Source organism: Microcaecilia unicolor, chromosome 6, assembly GCF_901765095.1.
Source record: "Microcaecilia unicolor chromosome 6, aMicUni1.1, whole genome shotgun sequence".
In the NCBI taxonomy this organism is placed as follows: domain Eukaryota; kingdom Metazoa; phylum Chordata; class Amphibia; order Gymnophiona; family Siphonopidae; genus Microcaecilia; species Microcaecilia unicolor.
Window position 1 is genome coordinate 33,494,537 of NC_044036.1, and position 16,425 is coordinate 33,510,961.

Genomic DNA, 16,425 nt, shown 5'->3' on the forward strand with positions numbered 1-16,425 from the left:
ACCCCCAAGGTGGACCCTAGCATCAGGCAACTATGATTCAGATTATTCTTTCCAATGTGCATCACCTTGCATTTGTCCACATTAAATTTCATCTGCCATTTGGAAGCCCAGTCTTCCAATTTCCTAAGGTCTTCCTATAATATTTCACAGTCCGCACGTGTTTTAACAATCTTGAATAGTTTTGTGTCATCTGCAAATTTAATCACCTCACTCGTCATTTCAATTTCCATATAATTTATAAATATGTTAAATAGCACTGGTCTCGGTACTGATCCCTGCGGCACTCCACTATTCACCCTGCTCCATTGAGTGAAGTGACCATTTAACCCTACCCTCTGTTTTCTGTTCAATAACCAATTCCTGATCCACACCAGAACATTGCCTCCTATCCCATGAATTTTCTCAGGAATCTCTTATGAGGAACTTTATCAAAAGCTTTCTGAAAATCTAGATACACTGCATCAACCAGCTCACTTTTATCCACATTTTGAGTAAATGGTAAGACAGCCTGCTAGACCAAACTGAGCTAAGAAAATGCAAGATGCAGGACCCTGGACATGGTTATCCTTTCCATACACACATATCTCTAGAGGTAACAAGTGAAGACCCTTTGTCTACATTGTACCCTGGATCCTGAACAAAAGAGGCACCCTACCCAGATGTTATGCATAAAAAATGTTTTCAGTCTTACATAGTAACATAGTAGATGACGGCAGAAAAAGACCTGCACGGTCCATCCAGTCTGCCCAACAAGACAACTCATGTGTGCTACTTTTGTGTATACCCTACTTTGATTTGTACCTGTCCTCTTCAGGGCACAGACCGTATAAGTCTGCCCAGCACTATCCCCGCCTCCCAACCACAAGCTCCGCCTCCCAACCACCGGCTCTGGCACAGACCGTATAAGTCTGCCCAGCACTACCCCCGCGTCCCAACCACCAGTCCCGCCTCCCACCACCGGCTCTGGCGCATCCAGATTGCCATATGTCTAGCTAAACACTGTGCATTTTAAGTATGTAGAGGAGATACTACTGCATTGTTCATACAATTTGTTGGAACTCACCCGTTTCTTCTGGCAAGGGTCACAGCTACTCCAAGGTGACCAGATGGAGAGAACACAGTCCAGGGGCTGAGGTGGACTCAACACAGATCTTGCCCATCTCCCCTTAGCCACATGATCAATAGTTGAATTCAGCTGACGGACGAGGTCAGTTTCACTGCTAAATTTCAAACAACTAGAAAAATTGGATAACGTCTAAGCTCAAAAAAAAAATGCCATGAACACAATGTGAGTCCTATATTTGAGACTAACTTATTTAACTCATAGGGGAGTAAAATTCCTTTTTGACTAAGAACTTAAGTAGCCAAATCTGTTTAGGAATGATTAATTGTATCCGTACATTTTACCTTCACTTGTCAAGTAAAAAATGGAACCAACCAAATGTCGTTGGTGTTATAACAGAACTATATATTTTAATCTTTTGGTTAGATAAGCAATGTAAATTTAACGTATTATTATTTGGGTACTGTACAAATCCTCAGAATCGAAATACAAATTATCTCAATAAAACATGATAATGGATTTGACTATCTAAATAACCATTATGTTTGACATGGTCATAAAACAATGGAGTCTCATTTGGCAGCAATCCTGAAAATGGATATTATTAAGTATTTACAAGCTACTTTGGAAGGCTACACAAATCATAATTACCTTTTCTTAAAGAATAACAGTGATTTGAATTTTTGGAAACTGTGACTGTAGTTCTGTTCTCCGCAGAGACTAATTGAGATGTGTTGGGAATGCAGCCATTCAGCTGTAATTAACAATAGACTAACCATCAAAGAACGCATGCACATACGTTTTTAGGTCTATGAGGGATGCATGCAAACTGTAACTGCAGTGAAGCACTCTAGAATACAAAGAAATATGACAATATAATCAGGCTACAGGGAAAACAAAATAACATAATATGTTGATAAAAGTATACCGGTGCCAACGTGCACATATTTTGAGTCTTTAACATAGTAACATAACATAGTAGATGACGGCAGAGAAAGATCTGCACGGTCCATCCAGTCTGCCCAACAAGATAAACTCATATGTGCTACTTTTTGTGTATACCCTACCTTGATTTGTATCTGACATTTTCAGGGCACAGACCGTAGAAGTCTGCTGAGCACTAGCCCCGCCTTCCACCAGTAGCTCTGGCACAGACCGTATAAGTCTGCCCAGCACTATCCCCGCCTCCCAACCACCAGCCCCGCCTCCGGCACAGACCGTATAAGTCTGCCCAACACTATCCCCGCCTCCCACCAATGGCTCTGGCACAAACCGTAAAAGTCTGCCCAGCACTATCCCCGCCTCCCAACCACCAGCCCCGCCTCCGGCACAGACCGTATAAGTCTGCCCAGCATTATCCCCGCCTCCCACCACCGGCTCTGGCACAGACCGTATAAATCTACCCAGCACTATCCCCGCCTCCCAACCACCAGCCCCGCCTCCCACCACCAGCTCTACCACCCAATCTCGGCTAAGCTCCTAAGGATCCATTTCTTCTGAACAGGATTCCTTTATGTTTATCCCACGCATTTTTGAGTTCCGTTACCGTTTTCATCTCCACCACCTCCCGTGGGAGGGCTTTTCAAGTATCCACCACCCTCTCCGTGAAAAAATACTTCCTGACATTTTTCTTGAGTCTGCCCCCCTTCAATCTCATAGCTTTGTTAAGGGATATATTTATATTTCTTATTTTGTTTTCTTTACAGTAATGATTTGTAATAGTTTAAACTTCACACAAAACCCTAATTCTATAAACTTGTGTGCACTTTTTCTGCTTACTGTGCAAAGTTGTGCGTGCAATTTATGTGTGTAACTATGCAAAGTTGCACTTGTGAGTTAGGGACTGGTGTTAGTTATGCCTGTAACTGTAAAGTTGCATCTGTGAGTAGGGAGTGTAGCCAGAGTTTAATTTTTAGATGGGCCTGGAGGTGGACTGGGTGGGCACAGGCCTCGCATTTCCTCTCCACCCACTACCACCCCCCCCCCCGCCGCATTTCCTTTCCATCCTCCCACCGCCGCCGCATTTCCTCTCCATCCGCTACCCCCCACCCCCCCCCGCTACAGCCCCCTGCACATGGTCAGTTCTGGTCATTTTTACTGACCTGAAGCGCCGTTCTCTCTCCAGCACCGGTGATTCCCATAGCCAGCCTTCTGCCAGCGCGCGTCGTCGGAGCCTCTTCTCAGGCGCGTCTCGCCTACTCTGCAACTTCCTGTTTTCCGCAAAGGTGGGACGCAGGAAGTTGCAGGTAGGCGGGACGTGCCTGAGAAGAGGCCCCGACGACGTGCGCTGGCAGAAGACTGGCTATGGGAATCGCTGGTGCTGCTGGAGGGAGAACGGCGCTTCAGGGCAGTAAAAGTGAGCAGACCACGCGGAGGGGGAGAGCGGGCAGAAGAGGCTGGGCGGGCCTAGAGCAAAAGTGGCTGGGCCTGGGCCCGTCCAGGCCCACCCGTGGCTACGCCCCTGCTGTGAGTTATGGACTGGTGTGAGTTATGCCTGTAACAATGTAAAGTTGTGCGTGCAAATTATGGACTGGTGTCTGTTGCATGCATAACTGGGCAATGTTGCACACGTGCAAGTTTCTACTACTACTACTTATAATTTCTATAGCGTTACTATACATTAAACACTACAATAAACATGTAAGAGATGGTCCCTGCTCGACAGAGCTTACAATCTAATCAGGACAGACAAACAGGACAAATAAAGGATAAAAGAAATACTTAAGGTGGGAATTATAAAACAGACATGGGTACCAGTGGCATAGCTACGAGGGGCCACAGAGGCCTGGGCCCCCCAAATGGGCTCTGGGGCCCCAGGTTTGGCTGGTAGGGGTCTCCAACCCCCACCAGCTGAAGCGTTGTCCCACGCTATTCTCGCTGCACTGCCTACCCTGCTCTTCTCAGTTGCGCTGTACACACTCGTTTTAGTGAAACTGACCATGCGCAACACTTTGTTAGCGGTAAAGTCCCACACGGTAATGACCTATGTGCATCAAATGCCACTTGGCGCACATCCGATACGTGTGTCCAAAAATAAAAAATTATCGTTCGGATGCGCGTATCGGACGCACACCAAAATGAAATTACTGCAAGAGCCACGTGGTAGCTGGGTGGTAACTCCATTTTAACGCACGTTGGGCGTGCATAGACTCTTACACGGCTTAGTAAAAGGGCCCCACGGTGAGTCCTAACTGCTAGTATCCTGCATAACCGTTCTAGTTTGTCTAAGCCAGAAAAACAAATATAACAGCGATATATTTCATATTCAAATAGCAAGACCTCCCCCTCATCCTCACTCAGATAGGATACTGAAATGCACGCTCATACAAGTGTCCTATTCTTGAAAACTATGTCGCCACAACCATAGAATTAGACAATCCATTAGAAATCAGCTTCCATTCTGTCTCTCTAGACGTAATAAACATGCGTCCAGTGTTCAGTCGTCTAGCATTTTACACCATAAGACTGACATTTTAAAAAAAAATCGCTTACCTGGTATGATGAACATTTAGAAAGACTAACAAAGTGCAAAACAGCAGCATTATCACTGAGAACTGTGTGTTCAATTTTGTCATTCTGACGGTGTCCACATAACTATGAAGATCTGGCCTCAGTGCATAAACTCCAGTCACTGTGCCGTTTGCCACTGCTTCCTTTTGCTTTAGAAAAGATAGTGTTTTCAACTGCACAGTTGACTCTTTTGTCAAAACCAGAGATTCTCCTCCCACGGTAAACAAAATAGACTAACTTAAGGCCTCAGCACAGTAGCCCCCTTGTGGAAGCTGTACTTTGGAACCACTGGAGCTGGTCTAACACAACATGAAGTCCTGGTGGTTAAATTAGTGCTTAAAAATGGCATGTTGGTTTTGAGACATCTCAGCATAGCAGTAGTTGAAATGTACAGTATAACTAGGAATGTATATCTTATTCTTTGGAGGACTCTATTCTTCCTAGGAACTTCATAAATGGATAATGAAAACAATAGAAGCACCCAGCCAGTTTCTAATACCTAGAATGGCCAAAGGGTTTCCAGAGGAAATAGACGCCGTTTTCCCATGGCCTCACCCTTTCAAGCTTTCTCTCTTCAATACGTCAATATATTGAAGTAAACACTGGAGACATCCCCGTCCTCACCCCCACCCCCAAGTTCTTACCTTGAAATATTTTCAGACATTGCTTTATGTAAGAAGGTGCACAGTGTGTGAGGCCATACAGTCCAAAAACTCAGAACTGCAACATTAAAAGTGCTACCGTGTTTGAGATACAACCGTTTTGTCTACCAGCCTTCAATACTACCACAAACTGAGCTAAGAACGTTATGGAGTTGGTTTTAGCAGACTTATTTGCCATTTCCATGTGGAAAATCTGACATTTATGTGCAGAAATGACATCCACATGCAAGTGGTACTTTTAGGAAGGGCTCAAGGGCCCTTTTTTTTTTTTTTTTTTTTTAAATCTTTTTATTATTGATTCACAGATACATCTTAACAGATTTTCCATTACACATTGACATCGTGCTTCTTATATCAACCTATGCTTATCCCCAACTGTAGTTTCCCTCCCTTCCCTCCCTATCCCGGTGGTGTGTGTTGCTGTTCCTTATATTGTTCATAAAGTGTCCAAATTTTGTTGAAGACTAGCACGGATCCTCTTCGCATAGCTGTTAGTTTTGACATCTGGTAAAGGTGCTCCACTTTTCTGGTGACCGCCTGAAGTGATGGTGGTTCTACTTGCCGCCAGGCACGAGCAAGTCCTAATCTTGCCGCTACAAAATATTGAGTCGCCAGTCTATGCTGCCAGCTCGGTATTTCTGCTGGTCTAAAGTGTAGTAGGCAGTGTTCTGCCTTCCATGGGTATGTCCTCTGTAGAACTGTGTTAACCATTTGCATTACATCTTTCCAATACATTTCAACTCTCTCACAGGCCCACCAAATGTGATAGAATGTGCCTTTGTGACCACACTCCCGCCAGCATTGCCCTGACATTTCTGGGTACAACTTTTGCAGCCGGTCGGGGGTGTAGTACCACCAATAAAACATCTTGAAACCATTTTCATTTACCGTTTGGGCCATGGATGGCTTAAGCAGATATTTATAATTTCCCCTCCACATTGTTTCTGAGTAAGTGGTTTGTAACACCTTCTCCCATTTAGCTTGGTAAAATACCTGAGGGTCTGTCCTTCCCAACAGGGCTAAATATATCCTAGTGATTCCTCCCCTGCCTCCCCCCCTGTTTATTGCTATTTCTAGGGCTGTTTCAGCTAGATCCAACTCGTCTTGCGCTTTCTTTTTAATGAAATTGCGCAGATTGCAGTAGTATGTAAGATCTCTCTCCTCCAGGCCATATTCCTCCTGCAGGTCTGAAAAGTGTAACATTACCCCATCCTTCCATAGTTGACCCAGCGTGCGCAACCCTGCTTGAGCCCATGTGCCAAACACTTTCTCAGTTTTCCCCAGGGGAAATCCCTTTGCCCAACGTATTGCTGTTTGCCGATAATATCGCCTCTCCGGGAATAGCCTCCTTCTCACTTGGTACCATGTCCACATAGGGTGTCTTAATCCCAGGGGCATTTTTTTGATTATGGGCACTAGCTCCTCCCCTGGAATCCACAAAATATCCTCTATTTCACGTCTGCCTAGCCAGGCTCTCTCCCAGTGCAGCCATTTCTTGGTCGCCCCGGGGGCCCATTCCGCCAGAACGCGAATCTGGGCCGCCTGGTAATACAGATATAGATTGGGGACCCCCATACCTCCTCTCTCCCATGTTTGAAACATCATTGAGCGTCTCACTCTAGGTGGACGTTTCCTCCATATGTATGTGAACATTTTGCGATTCAAATTTGTAAAGAAACTAGCAGGAATTGGTATCGGGATTGCCATAAATAGATATAATAGTTTTGGGAGTAGCATCATCTTGATGGCGTTTATACGTCCTTTCCAAGATACATTAAGCCCTTCCCATCTATCCAACTCTCTAAATAGCTCTTCCGCTTTCTGGGGGAAGTTAGCTGCAAATAGTCCCTCTAACTGTGGTGTTATTTGGATACCTAAGTATTTAATAGATTTGCTCGCCCACACAAAGGGAAACTCTGTCTGAAGAGTCGACAGTTCCTTGGGAGGCACTGTGAGATTTAAAAAGGTTGATTTCTCCAAGTTAGGTTTAAACCCTGATAATTGCCCATATTGTGTGAGATGTTCCACTATCTTCTTCACCGATGTATCCGGTTTCGTTATAGTCAGCAATATATCATCGGCAAACAACATCAGTTTGTGTTCCCTCCAGCCTCTCACCACTCCCCTTACCTCCTGGTCCTTGCGAAGCATACATGCTAAAGGTTCTAAAGATAGAGCGAAAAGGAGTGGCGACAGCGCACATCCCTGTCTAGTCCCTCTTTGTAATTTAAATGTTCTTGTATACATCCCATTAATTTTCAATGTAGCCAATGGGGCCTGGTATAGTAGCTGTAGCCATTTCAGATATTTCCCTTCTATCCCTATCCACTGTAGCACCGTGAATAGAAACGACCAGTCCACACGATCAAATGCCTTTTCTGCATCAATCGAAAGCAATATCGCTGGGGCCTGGTCGTCTCTTACCTGCTGAATGACATGCATCAGACATCTGAGGTTATCAAACGCCTGGCGTCCTGTTATGAAGCCCGCCTGATCCTCATGTACTAACTCTGGTATCTGTTTTTGTAATCTGCGGGCCAGGATTTTAGTGAATATCTTGTAATCCACATTCAGGAGCGAAATCGGCCTGTAGGAGCTACATAGTTGTGGGTTCTTCCCTGGTTTTGGTATTAGGGTTATCGCTGCCAATCTCCAGGTATAAGGCAATTCCTGTGAGTCAGCCAGTGCATTAAACACTCTCTGTAAGACTGGAGCTAGGTATTTACTATACAATTTATAAAATCTGGGGGAGAACCCATCTGGGCCTGGGGCTTTACCACTCACCATATCTGTTATGGCCCACGTGATCTCCTCTAGCGATATGGGGGCCGACAACTGTTCAGACCCCTTCTTCCCCACCCGTGGGAGATCCGCTTCTCTCAAGTATTGCTCCATTCTGTCTTTCTCTATGACCTGTTCTGACCCATATAGAGTTGTATAGTATTCAAGGAATGCCTCTTGAACTTGCTCCACCTGTGTGACTATGTTCCCCCCTGCTATTTGTATGTTTCCTATGTGGTTTCTTTGTGCTAATTTTTTGAGTTTGCATGCTAGTAGTCTGCCTGCCTTATCTCCAAATTCGAAATATTCTTGTTGTGTCATTTGCAATTTGGCGGCTAATTCTGCCAATTGTAGTTCGTTAAGTTTGGACCGCAGCTCCTGTATTTTTACTTGTCCTTGGGTATTTTTGGGGTCTTTTTTGTGTTCCTGTTCCAATCTTAGTATCTCTGCTCTGATGTTCTCTTCTTGCTCTATTCGTGTCTTGGTTATGTGTGCCCCCAGTGCAATCAATTGTCCGCGTAGGACTGCTTTGAGACCCTCCCACAAGTGCTCCGGGAGGGTCTCTCCCACATCATTCAATTCAAGGTATTCCTCAATGTATTTTCCTATCACTGGGATATTTTTAGTGTCCAATAGGATTGCCTCATTTAATCTCCAATATCGTATGCCCACCTGCCGTGTGCCTGCGTGTATTTCTAGCACCACCGGGGCATGATCTGACCAGATGCGTGGTTCAATATGTGTCTCATGCACCTTACTTGCCACTACCACATCTCCCATCCATCCATCTATTCTGGAATATGACCCATATGTAGAAGAGTAGTAGGTATAGTCTCGCTCTTCCCCATGTTTAGCCCGCCATAGATCTATCAGTCCCCATCTTGCCAGAAATCCCTTCAATTTTTTCCGATCTACTTTAGCATACACTGCCTGACCCGCAGAGTTATCTAGTGGGGGATGTATTGTGACATTAAAATCTCCTCCTAGCAGAAGGTGCCCCTGTTGATATCTTTGCAATTTTTGTTCTATTTCCTCGATAAACATTCCCTGTCCTGTGTTTGGTGCATACAGGTTCACAATTGTATATTGCACATTAAACAATGAGATTATTATCATCAAAAATCTACCATTTTTATCCGTTATGGTACGTTGTACCTGCCATGGGAGAGACCCCGACAGCGCTATCAGTACCCCTCTCTGTTTTGAGTTATCTATACTCGATGAAAACAGTATAGTGGGGTATTGCTTGTGACACACCAGCTTTTCATGGCATTTTTTTTAAATGTGTCTCCTGCCAGAGCACCATGTCAGCTCGCAGGCGAATCATTTCTTTGAATGCTAGCTGGCGCTTCATAGGCGAATTAAGACCCCGCACATTAAAGGTTACACATTTGAACATCCTATCACCCAATAACACACAAGCAGCTTGCTATTTATCCACCACCATTTCCCCTCTATCCCCCCTCCCCCCCCCTCCCTTCCCCGTAACCTGAAGAGACATGCTTCCTTCTCCTGTGAAGGCATGTCTATTAGGATATGGACTTCCGTTTCCTTATTCGTTACCAGCCTGCTCAGTTGCTCAAAGTTTTTGTTGTATGTTATTAAAGTTCCGCTTGGCCCAGATTTCTATATGGGCAAATCTTTATCTTGTGTCTTTTATATTCCAAGGTGGGATGTTTTGTTGCCTCATAGGCCCTTTCCAGTTGCCAAGGTACGATCTGATGCCTGGCGTCTCAGCCGTCCTCGCCCTTGTGATATTCGCTGCCATTTCTGCCTGTTCTGTCTTGGGGGACCTGTCGACCCTCTTATGGTGGACTCTGTTCCCGTCTGTTCTTGCTCCAAAAATTCTTGAGCCTCCTCAGGCGATATCACCCGGCGCTGTTTGCCTTCTTTATAAAACACTAGGGCAAATGGGTGTTGCCATTTGTATTTAATGCCCTCTTCTCGAAGCTTCTCTGTTAGTGGGCGCAAAGCTCCTCTTCTCTTTAGAGTGGTGGCCGCCAGATCCTGAAATAATTCAATGGGGTATGTCTCCCACGTGATAGGACTGGCTGCTCTCGCTTGACGCATGATCTCCTCTTTAATTTTAAACTCTGCAAAGCAGGCCACTATGTCTTTGGGGGCATTGGCCTTTCTTGATCCGAGTGCCCGATGTGCGCGTTCTATCCGGATTGTGTCTGGCGCTATTGTATGATCCGGGGAGGATAGCAGGTGAGCCGCTATATCTTGTACTACCTTCTCGCAGTTGTTAAATTCTGGTAGCTCCGGTAGGCCCCGCACCCGGATATTAGACCGCCGACTTCTATTTTCAAGGTCTTCCACCTTGTCTGTAAGAAATTTCATGTCTGCTTGTTGGTCCGTTATTTGTTGTTCAACCATTGTCAGGGTTTCTGCATGTTGCTCTAATCCAGCCTCCGTCTCATTGACTCGATTCCCCAAATCTTTAATCTCTTCTCTTAAGTCCGCACTTAATTGTGCAAAATCTCGCCTCATCTCTTTGATATCCTTTTTTATATCTAGCAGCCACGTGCTTAATTGCTCCCATTTATCTGTCGCTATCTCGCTCTCGCTATTTTCGTCGTGCGCTCTCTGAGTGTTTGGAGAGCGTGGGTTTCCAGAACTGCCCTGGCCGCCCTGTTCGTCGGCCTGTTTCCCTGCCACGTGGTCGCGCTGGCGAAATCCGAAGGCAGTTAAATCTGCCGTCTTGAGCTTCGAGTTTGCCATTTGCAGGTTCGCGTTTCTTTCACCGCCCCTGCTATTACTTATTTTTCCGCTTCGGGCCTCGGTGACTCTATTTTTTTAGCTAATTTTTCGGCTGGCAACCAGGAGCTCCGTCTTCAGCTCGCCATTGCTGATCGTGACGTCACCGGAAGTCCCCTCAAGGGCCCTTTTACTAAGCCATGTAGGCGTATACGTGCGCCCTACGTGTGTGAAGTTTGAACTACCGCATGGCCCGGGTGGTAATTTCATTTTTTACGTGCATCCACTAAATTCGTCAGAAATTTTCCGGCACACGGCACTAACCGGGCGGTAAGCAGTATTGTACAAACCACCTCAATAGCCCTCAGCAATACGGCGAGAGCAGCTCCGGAAAAATGCTTCAGCTGGCAGACATTGGGGACCGCCACCAGCCAAACTAGGGGCCCCAGAGCCAATTTGGGGGGCCAAGGCCCCCATGGCCCCCCGTAGCCACGCCACTGGTGCTCATCACTGCCTAAGAGTATCCCCATTTTATAGTTTTCGAATTAAATATAAAGAATCCTTTACTCAGGGGGTGGAGGCATCTGTGAGGGAGAAGATGCCCATCATGAGTTAAGTGAAAGAGACCTTTTGAGATTCCAGGCTGCTAAAATGTAGCACGGAGTTACCTCTGAACAGATTCCCCACACCAGCTTGGTCTGACTGGTAAAAAAGAAGTAACTAAAAGGAAAGAGGAGACAGAGGTTTGCAGCTTAGGGAATTCAGCAGGTTAAGTGCCAATTTTCAGCATTTTACCAGCTAAGATAACCGCATAAACAGGACCACGTAAAACAACAGTCCTATCTTTTATGTGGTTCTTCATAGCCGGTTAAGTGTCGAATATTGCAATTAACTGCCTATGTTTTCGCCTGCTCTGTATACCCAGAATGTTTAATGCTGGAGCCTGGACATGGCTTGGGATTGGATTTCCAGGTATAACACCGGTGGCTGATCTCCGCTGGCTGAATATCGGGTTCATTGATTTTCTATTTTGATTAATAGCAAGCCAGACCCTTCCTCCCCAACATTGTTGTCACTGCTGCTACTGCCACCTGCACCAAACTAAAAAGTCTGCCTAGGCCTGTTTTATACCAGCCTTGAACCCTCCTCTTCATCATCCTCAAAATATGACTGCATAGTCATGGAGCAGGAGCGATCCCTGTCCTGCAGATCCGAGACTGGCACCATTTTGTATTCATGCATATCTCTCCTGCCGCATTTCAACCCAGGTTAACATGTGGGAAATGGTCAGAAGGAAAGTCCAAGAACAGCATTGAGCAGGAGTGCTTCTTCAGTGTGTGTGCGTGGCGGGGGAGGGGGATTAATTTAGAAGCAAAGGTTGGGTAAGTGTAGTGGAGAGGCCCTCACCCAAATCTTTTTTTTTTCCTTTAGTTTTGATTTTCTCATAACTTTTATCACATTTTCATTTTTATAAAGCGGAAACAGAATGAAAGAGAAAATGAATTCCCCCCCCCCCTCCCCCCGCTCTAAGGACTATAAAAAAAGTTTTCACGTACGCCTCTATTAAAGCAGAATTACTGGAGATGATTTCTGAAGAGTTTAAGAAATCTGACCTTTGATAAGATTGACTTTAGCTGTTAATCATTTATTGGCTGATAAGACCAATTTACAGGAAATGCTTCTTACACTTCATGTATCTCTTGCATCTGGATTTGTTAATGTTCGTAGAAATACAAACAGAGAAGGCACAATCAAATTACCAACCCCAAGAACAGCAGAAAAATAACTAGAACTAGAAACCTTAACACAACTATTTTGAAGCTATGTGGCTCCCTCTTTTGGCCTCATTTCTTCTTTGGTTGTAAGAAATTGTAATCATTTGTACATTTCATTACCTGCTGGACAGGTTTAGTGTCCACATACACTGCTTTTCTTACTGCGTGCTGGTGGCATTCATTATGTAGGTGGGGTATTTTTTAAAAATACAAACAAAACAAACTTTCACAATAGAAATCTGAAGACAGGATCCATGTAGCCTCGAGAACTCATATATTTTATTATTTTGTTACATTTGTACCCCGCACTTTCCCACTCATGGCAGGCTCAATGCAGCTTACATGGGGGCAATGGAGGGTTAAGTGACTTGCCGAGTCACAAAGAGCTGCCTGTGCCTGAAGTGGGAATTGAACTCAGTTCCTCAGGACCAAAGTCTACCACCCTAACCACTAGGCCACTCCTCCACTTCCACTGTTGCTACTATTTGAGATTCTACATGGAATGTTGCTATTCCACTAGAAGTCGGCCCTTGCAGATCACCAATGTGGCCACGCAGGCTTCTGCTTCTGTGAGTCTGACGTCCTGCACGTACGTGCAGGACATCAGACTCACAGAAACAGAAGCCTGCGCAGCCTTCTACATGGAAAGTTGCTAGTGGAATAGCAGAATATCCAATAGTATCTATTTTATTTTTGTTACATTTGTACCCCACGCTTTCCCACTCATGGCAGGGCTTACATGGGGCAATGGAGGGTTAAGTGACTTGCCCAGAGTCACAAGGAGCTGCCTGTGCCTGAAGTGGGAATCAAACTCAGGTCCTCAGCTCCCCCGGACCAGAGTCCACCTCCCTAACCACTAGGCCACTAGATCTTCAGGTAATTCTTACATGGATCCAAAAAGAGGCATCAGAATCTGCAATGCTTCCAGATTCTCCAAGGACCAACATGGAAACCTGCAATCCATAGAAAAGAAATAAGCAGATTGAGAAAAGAAGGAGCCTAATGGTTTTGTTATTTATTTATTTATTTATTGCATTTATACCCCACATTTTCCCACCTATTTGCAGGCTCAATGTGGCTTACATAGTACCGTCAAAGGCGTTTGCCCAGTCGGTTGATAACAAGTACAAGGTTGAAATGTGATTGTATGAGGTATATGTGGAGGGTCGGGAAGGATGAAGATTGCGTGTTGTCCAGTACGATCAAACTCATGCTGTGTTGCTGGGTGAAGAGGTTTACGTGGGGTCGTTGGGGTAGGCCTTTTTGAAGAGGTTGGTTTTTAGTGATTTCCTGAAGTTCTGGTGGTCGTGGATTGCTTTCAGGGCTTTTGGGAGGCCATTCCATAGTTGTGCGCTTATGTAGGAGAAGCCGGCTGCGTAAGTTGTTTTGTATTTGTTAATATGAAATGGTGCTAATTTATTTTAAAAGCACTTTTGGGGGTAATTTTATAAAGTAGGTGTAACATTTATGAGCTGAATATGCATGTAATGATTAGAATAATGTACACAAATACCCAAATTCAGCCTTAGCTCTGTTCTGTAAATACTTACATAAGTTACATAAGGAATATTTACAGGTAGGCATTCATATGGGTGGAGCATGGGCTAGACTCATACTTACATGTATAACTTGCGTTCAGTTCTGGTCGCTGTATCTTACAAAAAGTTATAGAGGAATTAGAAAAAGTTCACAGACCAAAATGATAAAGGGGATGGAACTCCTCTCATATGAGGAAAGGCTAAAGAGGTTAGGGCTCTTCAGCTTGGAAAAGAGATGGCTGAGGAGGGATATGATCGAGGTTTACAAAATCCTGTGTGGTACAGAACGGGTAAATGTTAATTGATTTTTCACTCTTTCAAAAAGTACAGAAACCAGGGGACACTCAATGAAATTATATGGAAATACTTTTAAAACAAATAGGAAATAGTTTTTCATAGTTAAGCTCTGGAACTCATTACTGGAGGATGTGGGAACAGCGGTTAGTGTATCTGGGTTTAAAAGAGGTTTGGACGAGTTCCTGGAGGAAAAGCCCATTGTTATTGAGATGCACATGGGGAAACCACTGCTTACCCCGGGGTTGGTAGCATGGAATGTTGCTACTAATTGGGTTTCTGCAGGTACTTGTGACTGAGGAAAAGCAGACTGGATGGGCCATTTGGCCCTTATCTGCCGTCATGTTCTATGTTTCTATAATAAATTTACTGAAATTAAACAAAACTGACCCCCCCCCCAAAAAAAACCCCCTAAAAATAAAACAAAGGGGCCCTTTTATTAAGCTGCGCTAAGAAGTGGTTAGTGCATTCTCAAGCACGTGTCTTCCCCGTGCGCTGAGGCCACTTTTAACACAGTGGTAAAATGGCCCCATTTTCCATTTTCACTATTAATGGCCATGCACTAATCTCCTCATTAGCGCATGGCCATTAGTGCATGAGCAACTTACCAACTCCTACTACCTATTTTCTAGGTGGTAAGGAGAGCCATAATTGAACGGGGGCGCCCATCTCTAAGGGCGGCCATCTCCGGGGACAGCCCCGGGAAGGGGCGGAGCCAACCGTATTAACTAACAAGATGGCGGCCATCTTTCGTTTCGATAATACGGTTGGGGCCAGTCAAATCGCAACATTTAGGTCAACCTAAATGTTGAGATCGCCGGACTTAGAGATGGCCGGTCTCAGTTTTCGCCGATAATGGAAACTGAGGCCATCCATCTCAAATCCGGCCAAATCCAAGCCATTTAGTCATGGGAAGAGCCAGCATTTGTAGTGCACTGGTTCCCCCCAAATGCCAGGACACCAACCGGGCACCCTAGGGGGCACTGCAGTGGACTTCACAAATTGCTCCCAGGTACATAGCTCCCTTCCCTTGGGTGCTGAACCCCCAAATCCCCCCAAAACCCACTACCCACAACTGTACACCACTACCATAGCCCTTATGGGTGAAGGGGGGCACCTACATGTGGGTACAGTGGGTTTCGGGTGGGTTTTGGGGGGCTCCCATTTACCACCACAAGTGTAACGGGTAGGGGGGGATGGGCCTGGGTCCGCCTGCCTGAAGTGCATTGCAGTACCCACTAAAAACTGCTCCAGGGACCTGCATACTGCTGTGATGGAGCTGGGTATGACATTTGAGGCTGGCATAGAGGCTGGCAATAAAATGTTTTTAATTTGTTTTTTTTTGGGTGGGAGGGGGTTGGTGACCACTGGGGGAGTAAGGGGAGATCATCCCTGATTCCCTCCGGTGGTCATCTGGTCAGTTCGGGCACCTTTTCAAGGCTTGGTCGTGAACAAAAAGGGACCAAGTAAAGTCAGCCAAATGCTCGTCAGAGCCGGCCTTCTTTTTTCCATTATCGACCGAGGACGGCCATCTCTTAACCACGCCCCTGTCCCGCCTTCGGTACACTGCTGACACGCCCCCTTAAACTTTGGCCGGCCCTGCGACGGAAAGCAGTTGAAGCCAGCCAAAATCGGCTTTCGATTATACCGATTTGGCCGGCATTTGGAGAAGGCCGGCCATCTCCCGATTTGTGTTAGAAGATGGCTGCCCCTTCTTCTTCGAAAATAAGCAGGAAGGTCTCACGCACTAATCATGTGGTATTTGGTTAGTGTGCGGTAATGTAACTACACTGATTAGCACAGTGCACACCAGACCTGCCCCCCAGTGCTAAAAAATAAATTCTGTTTTTAGCATGTGGGAAGTACAACTTAGTCAAAGGGCCCCCAAAATTTAAAAAAATAAAAATGTTGTCTGTTCACCTTTGCATGTCCCATCAGAGATCAATAGTTCCATTATTGGCACTAATTGGAAGCAATTTGCATTTACACTTGCATCTTCCCCTAGTCAGTATCCTGTAAAGATGAGGGCATAAATGTTTAAGCATGGATCTGAAAAGGGGGTGTGGCCATGGGAGGGACATGGTGGGTCAGGGGCGTTCCTA

General features: G+C 45.4%; 1 protein-coding gene across 2 annotated transcripts in view; it reads right to left on the reverse strand.

Annotated features, from left to right (window-relative positions):
• Positions 1 to 4,736, reverse strand: part of LOC115472167 (complement component C8 beta chain-like) — a 52,129-nt gene extending 47,393 nt beyond the window's left edge. Inside the window, exons 1-2 of one of the 2 annotated variants that reach the window (XM_030206318.1) lie at positions 4,556 to 4,736; positions 1,064 to 1,220 (exon numbers count right to left, since the gene is read on the reverse strand). In XM_030206318.1, coding sequence (XP_030062178.1) covers positions 1,064 to 1,220; positions 4,556 to 4,638 — 240 coding nt within the window. In that variant the 5' untranslated portion in view covers positions 4,639 to 4,736. Of the gene's footprint in view, positions 1 to 1,063; positions 1,236 to 4,555 lie in introns of both variants that reach the window. The other variant, XM_030206317.1, reaches the window with a different exon arrangement.
• Between the last annotated feature and the right edge of the window lie 11,689 nt (positions 4,737 to 16,425).